The sequence below is a fragment of the Myxocyprinus asiaticus genome, chromosome 46 (assembly GCF_019703515.2).
Source record: "Myxocyprinus asiaticus isolate MX2 ecotype Aquarium Trade chromosome 46, UBuf_Myxa_2, whole genome shotgun sequence".
In the NCBI taxonomy this organism is placed as follows: domain Eukaryota; kingdom Metazoa; phylum Chordata; class Actinopteri; order Cypriniformes; family Catostomidae; genus Myxocyprinus; species Myxocyprinus asiaticus.
The window spans coordinates 27743961-27760687 of NC_059389.1; the positions used below are offsets into that span (position 1 = coordinate 27743961).

The following is a 16727-nucleotide window of genomic DNA, read 5'->3' on the forward strand; positions in this document are numbered from 1 at the left end:
CTCCAGAGGAGGTTAATTCACTTCATCAATACATGCAACTAAGCGCTCTTGTCGGTATTCAACTGTTTAAATGGCCTCACATCAGCCAATCAGCGTCAACGGCGTGCATCAAAAACATCGCGATATTTGCTGGTTTAAAAGGCGCGAGATTTGACGATAATTGAGTGTTTTGTTGTACTGGAAAGAGGGAAGTTTGCTCAAGGAAAAATATTGATACTTTTTTCTTATTTATATGTGTCATTTATGAATACGAATACATTGTAAGCGAACTGAACGAGGAACCCCCACCTGATCTTTATGGACTTCTCTAATATATGTTGTTGTTGTTTGGAGCGAGTCATTATGGTCGTCCAGTATTAAATGAATACTGTTATTGATTATTAAATTGGTCGTTTTCTGTCATGGAATCGAAACCCGTTCCCGCGAAACTGATCAACGCCACGCCTCCATATGGACATATTATCATTAATGAGAAATGACCGCGGTAAAGTTAGTTTGACGTTCGACATTCGTTAGATATTCGGTTTCTCTTACCCGCGCTCTCTTCAGTCGACAATCTTACAAAGATGTCATTAGCACACTTGGTTTAAAGGGAGTACAACTATACTATATGGGCATACAAATTGGATTCAGAACAGTCAACGTTTGGTGTGGCTGCAAAATTATGCCTGAAATGCTCCGACGCGCTTTGACTGCCTAGATGTAAGGGACCGTCTGAAAACTCCACCCACTACGCTAAAACATAGACGTCCACTCATTCATTCAATTACAACAATCAAGTTATACATGACAAAAAAAACAAAAAAAACAGTAAAATACATTTTCACATTCAGAATGTTCTAATAACTTCCTAGAGGATAGATTAATTTACTACAGGTGAGATTATTACAGTATGACCAATTATATGAGTACAGTAATCAATTATTTAGAAAAATATTAACTAAAATTCACCAAAATGATATTTTCACATTCAGAATGTTGTAGTAACTTCCCAGAGTATAGACTGACTTATTAAAGGTGAGATTATTACAGTATGATCAATTATATAAGTACAGTAATCAATTATTTTAGAAAAATATTCACTAAAACTCACCAAAATAATATTTTCTCATTCTAAAGGTTATAGTAACTTCCCAGAGGATAGATGGACTTACTACAGGTTAGATTATTACAGTATGATCAATTATATAAGTACAGTAATCAATTATTTTAGAAAAAAAATCACTAAAATTCACCAAAATTATATTTTCTCATTCTAAATGTTGTAGTAACTTCTCAGATGATAGACAGACTTACTACAGGTGCGATTATTACAGTATGCTCAATTATATAAGTACAGTAATCAATTATTTTAGAAAAAAATCACTAAAATTCACCAAAATGATATTTTAAAATTCTAAAGGGTGTAGTAACTTCCCAGAGTATAGGCGGACTGACTACAGGTGAGATTATTACAGTATCGATTATATAAGTACAGTATTCAATTATTTTAGAAAATCACTAAAATTCACCAAAATGATATTTTAACATTCTAAAGGGTATAGTAACTTACTAGAGGATAGACGGACTGACTACAGGTGAGATTATTACAGTATGATCAATTACATAAGTACAGTATTCAATTATTTTAGGAAAAAAAATTACTAAAATTGACCAAAATTATATTTTAACATTCTAAAGGGTGTAATAACTTCCTAGTGTATAGATGGACTTACTACAGGTGAGATTATTACAGTATGATCTACATACTGCACAGTAATCAGTTATTTTAGAAAAAATATCACAAAAATTCACCAAAATGATATTTTAACATTCTAAAGGGTGTAGTAACTTCCCAGAGTATAGACGGACTTACTACAGGTGAGATTATTACAGTATCACCGATTATATAAATACAGTATTCAATTATTTTAGAAAATAAATCACTAAAATTCACCAAAATGATATTTTAACATTCTAAAGGGTATAGTAACTTCCTAGAGGATAGACGGACTGACTACAGGTGAGATTATTACAGTATGATCAATTACATAAGTACAGTATTCAATTATTTTAGAAAAAAAAATTACTAAAATTGACCAAAATTATATTTTAACATTCTAAAGGGTGTAATAACTTCCTAGTGTATAGATGGACTTACTACAGGTGAGATTATTACAGTATGATCTACATACTGCACAGTAATCAGTTATTTTAGAAAAAATATCACAAAAATTCACCAAAATTATATTTTAACATTCTAAAGGCTGTAGTAACTTCCCAGAGGATAGACTGATTTACTACATATGAGATTATCACAGTTTGATCAATTACATAAGTACAGTAATCAATTATTTTAGAAAAATATTCACTAAAATTCAGGATAGACGGACTTCATACAGGTGCGGTTATTACAGTATTTATAAAAATAGGAGTACAATAATGAATTATTTTAGAAAAAAAAAATAGTTGTGCTTTTCCACCTTCACCCACATAATTATTGTGCTAATGTTTTATTTTCCCCTATGAATTTATACTCTGCCTGTTATTTAGCTTTTTGCTAGATCATCATGTGTTAGATCATCTGCTTTCTGTCTGTTCCTGCTACTTGTTCAGGGAGTTTTGTGTGTTCCTTGTGTGTCTCTAAATTAAGGCTTTTTTCATCTGGTTTTCTGCCTCCCTGCCTGTTGCGACCAATGCTATTTACGTTTTTCTTGCCCTGATTTAATGAATTTGCCCTCTGATTGGACTTTCACTATAAATTCAGTTCTGTTCTCCCTGTCCTACCCATGAATGGCTGGGCAGTGAGAGCGTAGAAAAGAAGCATACAATGAAATTATTACTTCAAATGAAAGTAAAATTGATACACTTGATGCAAATGGTCCTGGCTGAAACAAACATCGATTAAAACCATTGTATCCCTTAAAATCTCCAATGTCACTCAAAGTCAATTAATTAGCAACAACTTATTCAATTATTTACTGAAATAAAATGAAAAACACTGCAAATTGACTTGCCTGTCACATTCTTTAAAAAAGATCCCAAAGTAATTTAAAATAGTCTTACAGAAGGAATACAAATATAGAATAATAGCAATAAACTTTTTTGGTGGAAAATTTGTTATGAATTTGTTATAAATTTTGTTAATGGAAATGTAGTGAATATACCTAAGTTTAGAAAACATTTATGACAGCATTAACATAACAACTTGGGGATCATTATAAAAGAGCTTTTGAAAAAATCCTACTTATTTGTTACTGGGAATTATCACAGTAATATTATTTTCATGTTTTAATATATTTTAAACATTTTCCACCATGTTTATTAGTCCTGTTTCTTCATTGGTCTGTGTTTCTGAGTCTTGTTATCAGTTCTGTTTTATCATTGTTCTTGTTTCATTGCCTTGTTATCATGTTCATTAATTTAGTCTCGTCATTGGTAGTCTCTGTCATGTGGTTACCCATGTTCATGTATTTAAGCCCTCATGTTTGCCATTGTCTTTTATCAAGTATTGTTTTGGTGTAATGTTGTCAAGTCAAGTCAAGTCATTTATGTTTGTTTCGTTTTGGATTTCACGTTGTTAATAAATGCTGCACTTGGGTTCACTCTTCATCATCATCGTTTGTTCCTGTCTTCAGCCTGTCTCAACGTTACAGAATACTCGACCACAAAATGAACCCAGCAGATCAGCTACTGCGTTTATGCCAGGGAAACCGTTCCATAGAGGAATATGTGGAAGACTTCTGCGCTCTGGCCAGCAAGGTGGATTTTAATGCGATCGCCCTCAAGGACGTTTTTCGGGCAGGCTTGAATGAGCCTGTCTACTCCATAATGCCTGGCAGTTGGATAACTTTAAATCTGGCTCAATACACCGATTTTGCCCTGCAACTGAGCGGTTCATCTTTCACTGTAGGAGTGGCTGATGAGGAACAATAGGTTACTAGCATAACCCCGGTTCTCTGAAACATTGAGTGGAGAGATCCACCAATGGGAAGAGCATCCGTACCTGATCTCTGCAGAAGCATCCAACTGCACCAAGTGCGAGACCTATGCCCGGTAAGGACCCGCTCCCTTACCTAAGACCATATAAGGACCTGCACGTGCTGCTGTTCCTCAGTAAGTATATTCGCTTCTCGTGCAGCAAGTGGGGCAAGCTTGGTGGATCTCTCTACTCAATGTTTCAGAGAACCGGGGTTACGCTAGTAACCTATTGTTCTCTTTCATCATCTCGTGTTCGAGATCCACCTATGGGAGACATTGACAGTTCCCTGATTGCCCAATACACTCACAGTGAGGCCCTGCAAGCCAGTTAAGGGAACGGTCACCTCAAAGAGGCGGTGCTTGACACGTCCCATAATCACACACCTGGCAACCCTGAAGCACACAAGTGAGAACTGTGCACAGGCATATCATGAATAAGCACAAACATCAAAATCAGCCCAGCAGCATATATACAATGAAAATAGCACCCAAGCAGGAATGTAAATGCATGAGATGAAGCGATGAAGAGCTAATCACTCTTCCGAAAAGCACTGGTCCTATCCAAGTACAACTGCAGGGCACGGACAGGATACAGAGCATTCAGCCTCTGATCCTCCACAGAGGAAAAAGGAAGAGGGTGAAATGCGGAAAGCTCCCTTACCTCACATGAGAATGCTGGGAAGCATTTAGGCAAAAAGGCCAGGTTGGGCCTAAGTAAAACTTTATCTCCACTAAGAGAGAATTTATTTTTAACGTTTAGCTGATGCTAAAGCCAGGAGCAAATCTGCTTGAAAGACAGCAATTTTAGGGAAATGCTTCCCAGGGGCTCAAAAGGCTGCTGAGATAAAGCCTCCAGCACCATAGAGAGGTCCCACTCAGGAACAGTTCTCCTAGTAACTGGGAGAGAATGGCGGGCGCCCTTCATAAATCTACGAATAAGGGGGTGCTGCCCTGCCGTTGAGCTGTCAAACCCAAAATGACAAGCAGAAATAGCCGCCAGGTAGACCTTAATGGTGGAAAAAGACCTGCCCTTATCCAAAAGGTCTTGTAAAAAACACAAAATATCAGAGACTGAACACTGATATGATGTGGAACCGTGCCCATCACAACACCCTTCAAATACTTGCCACTTTCAGTCATATTAGGACCTTGTGGAGGAGGCCCTAGCGTTCTGTATAGTCGCAACCACACGTGGGGGGAGCCCCATTGAGCTTAAGTTTGTCCTCTCATGTGCCAAGCCCAAAGAGCCACCTTGTCCGGGTGGGGGTGATGTATCTCCCCGTTCGCTTGAGACAATAGGTCTGTGCGTAGAGGGAGGGGCCATGGCTGGGCATGCAGAAAAGTAATTATCTCTGCCAGCCATGGTGCTTTGGGCCACCTGGGTGCTATCAAAATAAGGGACAGGCCCTACTCTCTCACCCTGGCCAGGGTGGGTATTAACAGGCACAGGGGAGGGAATGCTTAGAGCAGCACTTTGGTCCACGGGTGGGCTAGTGCGTCTACACCGAGGGGTGCGTCCTTGTCCTTTAGCGAGAAGAACATAGGACAATGGGAATTTTCACACGAAGCAAAGAGATCTACGGTTGCCTGTCCGAATCTCTCCCACAACATGCCAACTATCTGAGGGTGGAGGCGCCAGTCTCCGTAGAGCGGGTTCCCCCTCGACAGAAGGTCTGCGCCCTGTTCAAAATGCCTGGAACATGGGTTGCGCGTAATGACAGAAAGTGCCGCCTGCTCCACACTAAAATCCTGTGAGCTAGAGCATGAAGTTTGGGCGAGTGCATTCTGCCCTGGCGATTGATATGTGCCACTGCTGTGGTATTGTCACAGCGAACAAGCACATGATGCCCCTGCAAGCAGGGCAGAAAATGATTCAGAGCTTTCCATACAGTCCTGAGCTCCAAATAATTTATGTGGGCTGAACAAAGTTTGCTCGGCCACGAACCGTTCAACGTCCTGCCCTCCCTGTGGCTCCCCACCCTGTCTGTCGTTATCACTTTTTGCAACATAACAGCCCCAAGAGGGGTCCCGTGTGTGTAAAAATTTGCGCTCCTCCAGTGGCGCAAGGCTGTTGTGCACAAGCACGTCACTGGAACAGAGCGACAGAGATCGCGTAACTGGGTGAAGTGGAGGGATAAAACCTACTTCATGAATGCCCTCATTTGCAGAAGGCCCAAAGGCAAAACCTGAATAGCTGATGCCATAAGACCCTGTAATCTGAGACATGTGCAAAATTGCACTTTCGCCCCCTCCTTGAATTGTGATAGACAATTAATTCGAGAAAGAACGCACTCTTGTGAGAGGCGCGCATGCATGGAGATTGAATTCAGCTCCAGACCCAGAAATATAACATTCTGAGTGGGTGTAAAATTGCTCTTGTTCACATTCACTCTGAACCCGAGCGATCTGATGTGCGCGAGCACACGCCGAGTGTCTTGCACCACTTTCTCCTTGGAATTGGCTATGATTAACCAATCGTTTATGTATGTTAGGATCTTTAGACCCGTTATTCTCAGTGGCGCTAAGCCCGCCTCCGCACATAGACAGAACACACTCGGACTCAGCGAGAGGCCGAAAGGAAGGACTGTGAATTCGTAACATATGCAAAACGAAGAAATTTCCTGTGCGGTGGGTAAATGTTCATGTGGAAAAAAGCATCTTTCAGATCGACTGATGTGAACCAGTCGTTCTGATGAATAGAGCGAGCGAGTGTGCCGTGTGTTAACATTCTGAAATTGTATTTCCTCAAATGTTTGTTCAGCACTCTGAGATCCAGAATAGGACGGAGAGAGCCGTCTTTCTTTGGAACTAGGAAATAACGGGAGTAAAACCCCTGATTGCATTGATCTAGGGGTACTACATGAATCACCCCCTTCTTGAGGAGGGAGGAGATTTCCTCTTTCAGAATGTAAGTAGCGCTCTCCTCTGTGTGAGAGGAGATGATGCCACCAAAAGGCGGGGGTTTCCTGGCAAACTGGAGTCTGTACCGTTGATTATGATTCGAATCACCCACTCGGGAGCCGACACAGCCTGCCAAGCTGTTGTGTGACTCGCAAGTGACCCCACATGAACCGGGGAAGCACTTGTAGCTGCGTTTATGCCCGATTTGCTCATTTGTGATGCAATGGCGCCATCTAGTGGACAACCTAGGGGTGACATGTAGGTTTGCAGAGAGATATTCTCTTTTTTGTGTGTGTGTGTGTGTGTGTGTGTGTGTGTTGGGAAACACTGGGGCCAAGGCCTTTGCTGAATGGGTGAGAGAAATGTAATGGGGCAGTGTGGTGACAATGCTTGTGTACTTTTTCTCACTGTAAACACCTCCAGCATGGGGAGGCTCCCCGACATGAGCTGGATGAGGGAATACACATTGTTCTACACTGAACACACAGGGTGGCCACCCACTGGTGGGGGGGGCTGACCCCACTGAGAGAAAACCTCCTTTTTTTGAACGAGTGAGCTAGGAGGCCAGGATAGGAGTACGGGGGGCTGGCGGCCTGAGAACGTGGACTCAAAGCCCCCTGAGGCCATGCATCAGGCCGGCCATTTACGTTTAGAGTCAGAGGGGGTAGAGTTGGGGGGTTTCTTGGCCGCAGCGATAGACATTCTCCCCCAGGGCTTAGCGGAGGGTGGGTTACTCTGCTGAGGAGGTGGTTTGTTGCATGGCTTTGCCTTACCAGGGTGCTGGAAAGGATGCCCTGTGGCAGGAGGGTTGGGTGGCCACGCAGGGGGCGCCTGACGTGGTGCTGCTTTCCTAGGAAGGCATAATTTAAGCACTTCGTCCTCTTTTTTCTTGTCGTCGCAACGTTGTTGCATCAAGCCGACAGCAGGGCCAAAGAGAGCCTGGCCAGGCTCTACCGGGGCACCGCTTCTCACTGTCAGGGAGGCCCGATAGATTAAGCCAGAGCGCACGTTCTCTGGCCACTGAGAGCCATGGAACGCCCGCAGGCTTGGATGGCCTGACGGGCGTTACGGAGGACAAGGTCATTAACTGTGACAGTCTCCTTCTACAGAGAGGGCATAGGGGTCCCTTTCTCTAGTTGCTGCCCCATGTCAACCAGGAGTTCAGCCTGGTATGCAGAGAGGAGGGAGGAGACGTTGAGGGCCCTGACAGCCAAGGCTGGGGCTTTGTAAGAGGCAGAAAAGCAGTTCATTTTGTTGGGGAGAACAGCCTTGGGGGGGCAAGTAGGCCACCTTGAGAGGGATTAAGGTGTCTGGCGATAGAGGGCTCGATGGCAGGGGGTCACCCATGCCAAGGGCCATCATATCCTTCACTTCGAGGCCCACGAGACCGTGTTTGAGGTCGAGCAGGTCTCCCCAATAATGCCTCATATGCTTAGCACATGCAGAAGGACAGGGAGAAGTTGTTTTCTCGGGCCGGGAGGGGGTCCCAGGAGTTTCCCATTGTACACGTCCCTCTCTTGGTCAGTGGCACTTTGTAGGGCTGGCCATTCGCTATTGAGGTGAGCGGTCGCTCGCTCACAAACCTCGATGAGGACGGACTGGGGTAAGGCCGCCGGGGCGTTAGCCTGGAGAGTCATGGAAGACGGGATGGCCTCCTCATCCCCCGAACCCTCGAGAAGGCCCACATCGTCCTCATCACCAGAACCAGCCGGCTCATTGGCGAATGAGGGATCCCCTGAGAGATTGTCCTCAGGGAACGCCGGGTTGCTTTGATCGGCCCAGCTGAGAGAGACCGTGCCCCGAGAGGCATCCAGGAGTGCGTCGTCATCACCGTTTCCCCCATCAGGGTTGGAAAGTTCGGGGTCGGCGCTCTGGGTAGCGGCAACCTTGAGCCTCCAGCACAGGAGTTTTTTGGGCAGCGCCAGGCAATGGCTACAGTTTTCCAGGAATTCTAGAGCCTCCTCTGTGTTTTTGAGACCCATGCAAATGACACAGAAAGGATGAGGGTCTCCGGCGGCGATGAGGGTGGACAGCCTGACTGGTAGTTTGAGCGAGCGTGGGCGGCTTGCAGCAAACAGAAACAGCTAACCTGGTTGAAGCAAGACAGTCACATTTGGCGGAGGCTGATCTGAATGATACAGGTGCATCTCAATAAATTAGAATGTCGTGGAAAAGTTCATTTATTTCAGTAATTCAACTCAAATTGTGAAACTCGTGTATTAAATAAATTCAGTGCACACAGACTGAAGTAGTTTAAGTCTTTGGTTCTTTTAATTGTGATGATTTTGGCTCACATTTAACAAAAACCCACCAATTCACTATCTCAAAAAATTAGAATACATCATAAGACCAATAAAAAAAAAACATTTTTAGTGAATTGTTGGCCTTCAGGAAAGTATGTTCATTTACTGTATATGTACTCAATACTTGGTAGGGGCTCCTTTTGCTTTAATTACTGCCTCAATTCGGTGTGGCATGGAGGTGATCAGTTTGTGGCACTGCTGAGGTGGTATGGAAGCCCAGGTTTCTTTGACAGTGGCCTTCAGCTCATCTGCATTTTTTGGTCTCTTGTTTCTCATTTTCCTCTTGACAATACCCCATAGATTCTCTATGGGGTTCAGGTCTGGTGAGTTTGCTGGCCAGTCAAGCACACCAACACCATGGTCATTTAACCAACTTTTGGTGCTTTTGGCAGTGTGGGCAGGTGCCAAATCCTGCTGGAAAATGAAATCAGCATCTTTAAAAAGCTGGTCAGCAGAAGGAAGCATGAAGTGCTCCAAAATTTCTTGGTAAACGGGTGCAGTGACTTTGGTTTTCAAAAAACACAATGGACCAACACCAGCAGATGACATTGCACCCCAAATCATCACAGACTGTGGAAACTTAACACTGGACTTCAAGCAACTTGGGCTATGAGCTTCTCCACCCTTCCTCCAGACTCTAGGACCTTGGTTTCCAAATGAAATACAAAACTTGCTCTCATCTGAAAAGAGGACTTTGGAACACTGGGCAACAGTCCAATTCTTCTTCTCCTTAGCCCAGGTAAGACGCCTCCGACGTTGTCTGTGGTTCAGGAGTGGCTTAACAAGAGGAATATGACAACTGTAGCCAAATTCCTTGACATGTCTGTGTGTGGTGGCTCTTGATGCCTTGACCCCAGCCTCAGTCCATTCCTTGTGAAGTTCACCCAAATTCTTGAATCGATTTTGCTTGACAATCATAAGGCTGCGGTTCTCTCAGTTGGTTGTGCATCTTTTTCTTCCACACTTTTTCCTTCCACTCAACTTTCTGTTAACATGCTTGGATACAGCACTCTGTGAACAGCCAGCTTCTTTGGCAATGAATGTTTGTGGCTTACCCTCCTTGTAAAGGGTGTCAATGATTGTCTTCTGGACAACTGTCAGATCAGCAGTCTTCCCTATGATTGTGTAGCCTAGTGAACCAAACTGAGAGACCATTTTGAAGGCTCAGGAAACCTTTGCAGGTGTTTTGAGCTGATTAGCTGATTGGCATGTCACCATATTCTAATTTTTTGAGATAGTGAATTGGTGGGTTTTTGTTAAATGTGAGCCAAAATCATCACAATTAAAAGAACCAAAGACTTAAACTACTTCAGTCTGTGTGCATTGAATTTATTTAATACACGAGTTTCACAATTTGAGTTGAATTACTGAAATAAATTAACTTTTCCACGACATTCTAATTTATTGAGATGCACCTGTATGTCCTCCTGTAGACAAAATTGTAAAAGTCCAATTCCAACTGAGCTGAGAGACACAGAGGTCCCGAGAAGCGAATGTCAACTGAGGAACAGCAGTGCGTGCAGGTCTTTATATGCTCATAGGTAAGGGGGTGGGTCCTTACCGGGCATAGGTCACGTGCTTCTGTCTGTCTAGCCAGACTTGGTGCAGTTGGATGCTTCTGCAGAGGTCAGGTACAGATGCCCTTCCCATAGGTGGATCTCAAACACGAGATGATGAAAGAGAACTATGCACTCCTACAGTTTCCGCCAAGCCAGAGTCCCCCGTCATGGCCGCCACATTCCAAGAGCCAGCGTTGCAAGCCTCGTCCGTCCCAGAGCCAGTGTTGCAAGCCTCATCCTTCCCGGAGCCAGCGTTGCAAGCCTCAGCCACCACATCTGCCACATCATGCCATGTTACCATGCCTGCTATGCCTAGTCAAGAGGCCCTGCCTTGCCATATTGCCACATCTCCGTCCCCTGAGCCCACCACGGCTCCGTCCCCTGAGTCTCCCATGGCTCCGCCTTCCTTCATCGAGCCTCCCATGGCTCCACCTTCCGATTCTCCCACAGCTCTGCTGACGGCCGTCCAGAAGCAGAAGAGGAGAAGGAGAACTCCTACTCCCCAGGCACTGCCTGTGTTCATGGCCATGGAGACCATTCCCATCACTACCTGTGCTCATGACCATGGAGGTCATTCCCTCGTCACTGTCTGTGCTCACAGCCACTAAGAATGTTCCCCTGTCATTGCCAGTGCCCGAGACTTCCATGGCTCTGCCCTCTGAGCCGCTCTCTCCGGAAACCTGTCCAGCGGCTGCAGCCCAGATCTCTGTCTCCTCTGCCCCATGGCCACCTCCCAGGCCTCCTGACCCTGTCCCTGTCCTGTGGCCGCATCCCAGGCCTCCTGTCCCTGCCCTGCGGTCACCCCCCAAACCGCCGGACCCCGCTCCCTTCCTGGAGCCACCACCAAACCCACCACCGGCCCTGCCCTGGTCTCCTGCTCCACGCCCTGTCTCGCCAGGCCATGCCTCAAGGACCCCAACCCCCCAGCTCCCTATTCAACTCTGTTAGTTTATGTTTGGGCATCGGGAGCCGCCCCTTGTGGTGGGGATATGTCATGTTTTAATGTGTTTTTGTTCATGTTTCGTGTTCATGTCTTTTATTTTGAAAATGTAGTTCCTTGTTCCTGTTTCCTCTTTCTTGTTATGTGATTTCCTGTTCCCGCCATGTTTCATGCGTTTTGTTCTTATTGGATCCTTGTAATGTGACTGTCATGTGACCCTCTTGTTCCACCATGTTTATTAGTCCTGTCTCTTCATTGGTCTATGTTTATGAGTCTTGTTATCAGTTCTGTTTTATCATTGTTCTTGTTTCATTGCCTTGTTATCATGTTCATTAGTTTAGTCTCATCATTGGTTGTCTCTGTCATGTGGTTACCCATGTTCATGTATTTAAGCCCTCATATTTGCCATTGTCTTTTGTCGAGTACTGTTTTGGTGTAACGTTGTCAAGTTGCTTATGTTTGTTTCATTTTGGATTTCACGTTGTTAATAAATACTGCACTTGGGTTTACTTGTCATCATCTGTTCCTGTCTTCAGCCTGTCTCAACTTTACAATTACTTTTATATCAGGTCTTATCTCACTTCATATAAAATGAAATGTCTGATGAAACATCCAGTTGGAGAAATACTCATACAAACACAGCTTCCTTGCATTAAGTTTGCAGTCGAAACTTCAACTGGATGTTGCATTGAAAATGGAGAATACTCCAATTACAAAAAGCTGGTGGATGACTTTGTCTTGTATTGTAGAAAACAACTGCAGCTGAATATCACAAACATAAAAAAGCTGGTGGTGGACTTTGAAGGAACACCTGAGTCTGACTATCATTGAGGCACAGGACGCAACAGTACATCAGAGCAGATGACCAAAAATATGTAAAGGAAATTATCAGAAAGGACAGCAATACTAGACTTGATATACATTTACTGAAGTCAGATGTTAAAGCATCATCTCCACAACAGCAATTTTATGAGCACCGTGCTCTAGGAAGCAATAGTGGGGATCTCTCTTGCCATCAGCAATCAGACTTTATTATGCCATCTCTCCTGTTAAGTCTATATAACAGGAAGCAGATACAGTATTAACAGAAATGTATAGAATTGTTTCTAAAATAATTGATTTCTGTATTCATATAATAGAACATACTGTAATAATCTTACCTGTTGTAAGTCCATTTATCCTCTGAAAGGTTACTACAACATTTAAAATGAGAAAATATCATTTTGGTGAATTTTAGGGAATATTTTTCTCAAATAATTGATTACTGTACTTATATAATTTATCATACTGTAATAATCTCACCTGTAGTCAGTCCGTCTATCCTCTGGGAAGTTACTACACTCTTTAGAATGTTAAAATATAATTTTGATGAATTTTAGTGATTTTTTTTTTCTAAAATAATTGAATAGTGTACTTATATAATTGATGATACTGTAATAATCGCACCTGTATTAAGTTCATCTATCCTCTAGGAAGTTACTACATCCTTTATAATGTTAAAATATAATTTTGGTGAATTTGGTGAATTTATTTCTAAAATAATTGGGGGGCTCAACACTTGTGCATTGTTTTAAAGGTTGAAATTCATAGCATTACACTTTCTAGTTATTTTTGTTAAACCTAACAATAAGTTATGGTAACTTTTTTTCTACTACATGCATACGTACACTGTACTAGTTATCTTTAGTTAAAAGCAATAAGTAGCTAAAAACAACAATAGCAAAATAGTGTTCTCAAACTTGTGTTAACAGCTGTCAGACTGACTGACCACAGCCAATTATTTCCCGCCACTCTTTATTAAAGATTAGTCTTTAATAAAGAGTGGCGGGAAATAATTGGCCGTGGTCAGTCAGTCTGACAGTTGTTAACACAAGTTTGAGAACACTATTTTGCTATTGTTGTTTTTAGCTACTTGAAGTTCTAGAACTGCTAAAATCACTTACAGCACCTTTAATAAGGGGTCTCGTTCATACAATGTAAGAAGCTTTCAGAACCTTTCTAAAATTCTGTTTTATTGTTATTATTATTTATGACATGTAAAGTACATTTTTACTAGAAACTGTGGTAGCCATTGTAAATGTTTGAAAAATTTTGTTTTGTCTGAGAGCTTAGATCATTACTTTGTAAATGCTTTCTTGCCCATTGTAACATTTGTCTTTAATGACATGTATTTCAATAATTGCACTATAATGTACACTGATGAGCCATAACATTATGACCACCTGCCTAATATGCTGTTGGTCCTCCGCGTGCCGCCAAAACCTGCCGAGGCATGGACTCTACAAGACCGCTGAAGGTGTCCTGTGGTATCTGGCACCAAGACATTAGCAGCAGATCCTTCAAGTCCTGTAAGTTGCGAGGTGGAGCTGCCGTGGATCGGACATGTTGGTCCAGCACATCCCACAGATGCTCAATCGGATTGAGATCTGGGGAATTTGGAGGCCAGGGCAATATCCTGAACTCTTCATCATGTTCCTCAAACCATTCCCAAACAATGTGTGCAGTGTGGCAGGGCGCATTATCCTGGGGCCACTGCCATCAGGGAATACCATTGACATGAAGGGGTGTACCTGGTCTGCAATGATGTTTAGGTTGGTGGCACATGTCAAATTGACATCCACAAGAATGGACAAACCCAGGGTTTCCCAGCAGAACATTGCCCAGAGCATCACACTCCCTCCAGCGACTTTTCGTCTTCCCACAGTGCATCTTGGTACCATCACTTCCATAGGTAAATGGCGCACACGTACACGGCTGTTCACGTGATGTAAAAGAAAACGGTACTTATCGGACCAGGTGACCATCTTCCACTGCTCCAACGTCCAGTTCCGACACTCGCGTGCCCATTTTAGGCACTTTCAAAGGTGGACAGGGGTCATCATGGGCACTCTGACCGGTCTGCGGCTATGCAGTCCCATATGCAGCAGGGTACGATGCACTGTGTGTTGTGACACATTCCTTCTGTAACCATCATTAAAATTTTCTGTGACTTGCGCCACAGTAGACCTTCTGTCGGTTCAGACCAGATGGAATAGCCTTCATTGCCCTAGTGCATCGATGAGCCTTGGGTGCCCAACACCCTGTCTGTCTGTTTGTGGTTTGTCCCTCCTCGGACCACTGTCGATAAGTACTCACCACTGCTGACCATGAGCACCCCACAAGCCATTTCAGAGATGCTCTGACCCAGTCGTCTGGCCATAACAATTTGGCCCTTGTCAAAGTCGCTCAGGTCTTTACTCCTGCCCATTTCTCCTGCATTCAAAACATTGACTACGAGAACTGATTGTTTGTTTACCATCTAACCTACCCAGACCTTGACATGTGGCTTTGTGAGGAGATGATCAACGTCATTCGTGTTGCCTGTGGGTGGTCATAATGTTTTGGCTCATCTGTGTAATAAGTGATCCAGCATGTCAAAAGGCCTGTTTATACAGTTTACTGTGAATTAATGCCACATTTGTCTTTTTGACAGGGAGTGTGAAGATGATTTTTGAAGATGAGCTGGGTGTTGTGGACTTCTGTCTGAGCAATAAGACTTGTGTCCTATATGTGTCAGAGAGTGATCAGGTGGTGGGAAACAGCTACAGGAGGAAGATCGTGCGATTTAGAAATGTAAAGATTTTGTGTGATATTTTTGAATTTCACTGCTTTTGTTGCCATATTACCTCTGAATTTGGCATATTTGCTAAGTCCTGAGCCTTTCATAAACAAACCATTTCAGGAATGCAGTAATATCAGTATTTATAAGACTATGTCAAACAAAACCCCACTCACGGTATGTAACTTTATCATTATTATTGCAGGCTAACAGTGGTCTTCACGGTATTGTGATTGTGGAAAAGACTCATCTGAGTGAGCAGTACTTCAGCAGGCTGCAGAGGTTTATAGTTTTGGAGTTGGGTCTGACTCTACTGCCTGTGTCCACTGCTGCTGAAGCCGCTCAGCTCATTGCACAGCTGGTGAGTGAATGTCACTTAATCATTACTGCATGTTTTTGACTTTTTACAAATGTCAATCTCAATACTTCACCCATTTGTCTGGTGGGACATTTTGGAAGAATATAACAGATGATATTATATCAATGCAGTTCAGTCCAGAGATTCTGATGTATTTGTCCTGCACAGGTTCTTGGAGAAAACAAGGAGAACCCATTCCGAAGGAGAAGTGTATCCAGACTGCTGGAGCCAGTGGTGTTGAGTTTGGTTCAGCAGTTACCTGGGGTTGGAAAGGTGAAGGCCATGCTGCTGCTACAGCGATTCCCCAGCATCCATCAGCTCTGCGGAGCTTCAGTTCAAGAGCTAGAGCCTATAGTGGGACAGACAACAGCCCAGCACATCACAGCGTTCCACAATCAGTCCACATCAAAGACTCCATTGAAACACTGATTAGAAGCCAAACCCTGTATTTAGTGTGCAATTTTTTTTTAATTGTCTTTTAAACTTGCTTCTCTTTAAAGTGTTTTGTTTGCCACATGTCTAGATTAATGTACATTCTGTTTTGTTTTGTGTTTTTTTTTTTCTTTTGTTAATTTATATTGACACTCAATGCATTAAGCTAATGTGGTTATCCAAAGTGACTTTACATGTGTTTTTAGCATCACAAATGAGACCACTGTGATAACAGATGACAAGCTTGCAATTCGGAATGCTGTCTGCTAGAAAAGAAGTGCTCCCTGTGCAAATTGAAATAGGTAAATAATTAATTAAATAAGTAAATAAACCAAATTCATTTATATGTAAAGATATTAGCATTCCATGCTTTTTTTCAGCATTATTGCAAAGTTTTGAAGTGTAGTGAAGAACTTTTAACAAAAGGTGGTGCTGAAGACTTGAATTTACTATGGTCGACCCCTAACCCCCTTTAACTGTGTATGATGTTGTTTTGATCCAAAACCAAATGTGTAGCAGTGGATTTGTAGAGAGTGTGTATGTCTCTTTGGTTTCTTTATTATTTTCTGGGTACAGCATAGATGTAGAGCATAATAATGTATATAGCAGCATGCTGGGAAACGGACATCCCCTGATAGTTTCATCAACGCCACATAAACACCACAAAAAGTATTCC

General features: G+C 43.0%; 1 protein-coding gene across 1 annotated transcript; it reads left to right on the forward strand.

The window, feature by feature from the left end:
- Nucleotides 1–401: 401 nt before the first annotated feature.
- On the forward strand, nucleotides 402–16048 carry LOC127435735 (Fanconi anemia core complex-associated protein 24-like). Its single transcript, XM_051689368.1, has 5 exons — nucleotides 402–478; nucleotides 13208–13239; nucleotides 15136–15275; nucleotides 15467–15622; nucleotides 15788–16048. Exons 1-5 carry the CDS (start codon nucleotides 402–404, stop codon nucleotides 16046–16048), a joined length of 666 nt encoding a protein of 221 aa, XP_051545328.1.
- The last annotated feature ends 679 nt before the right edge of the window (nucleotides 16049–16727 follow it).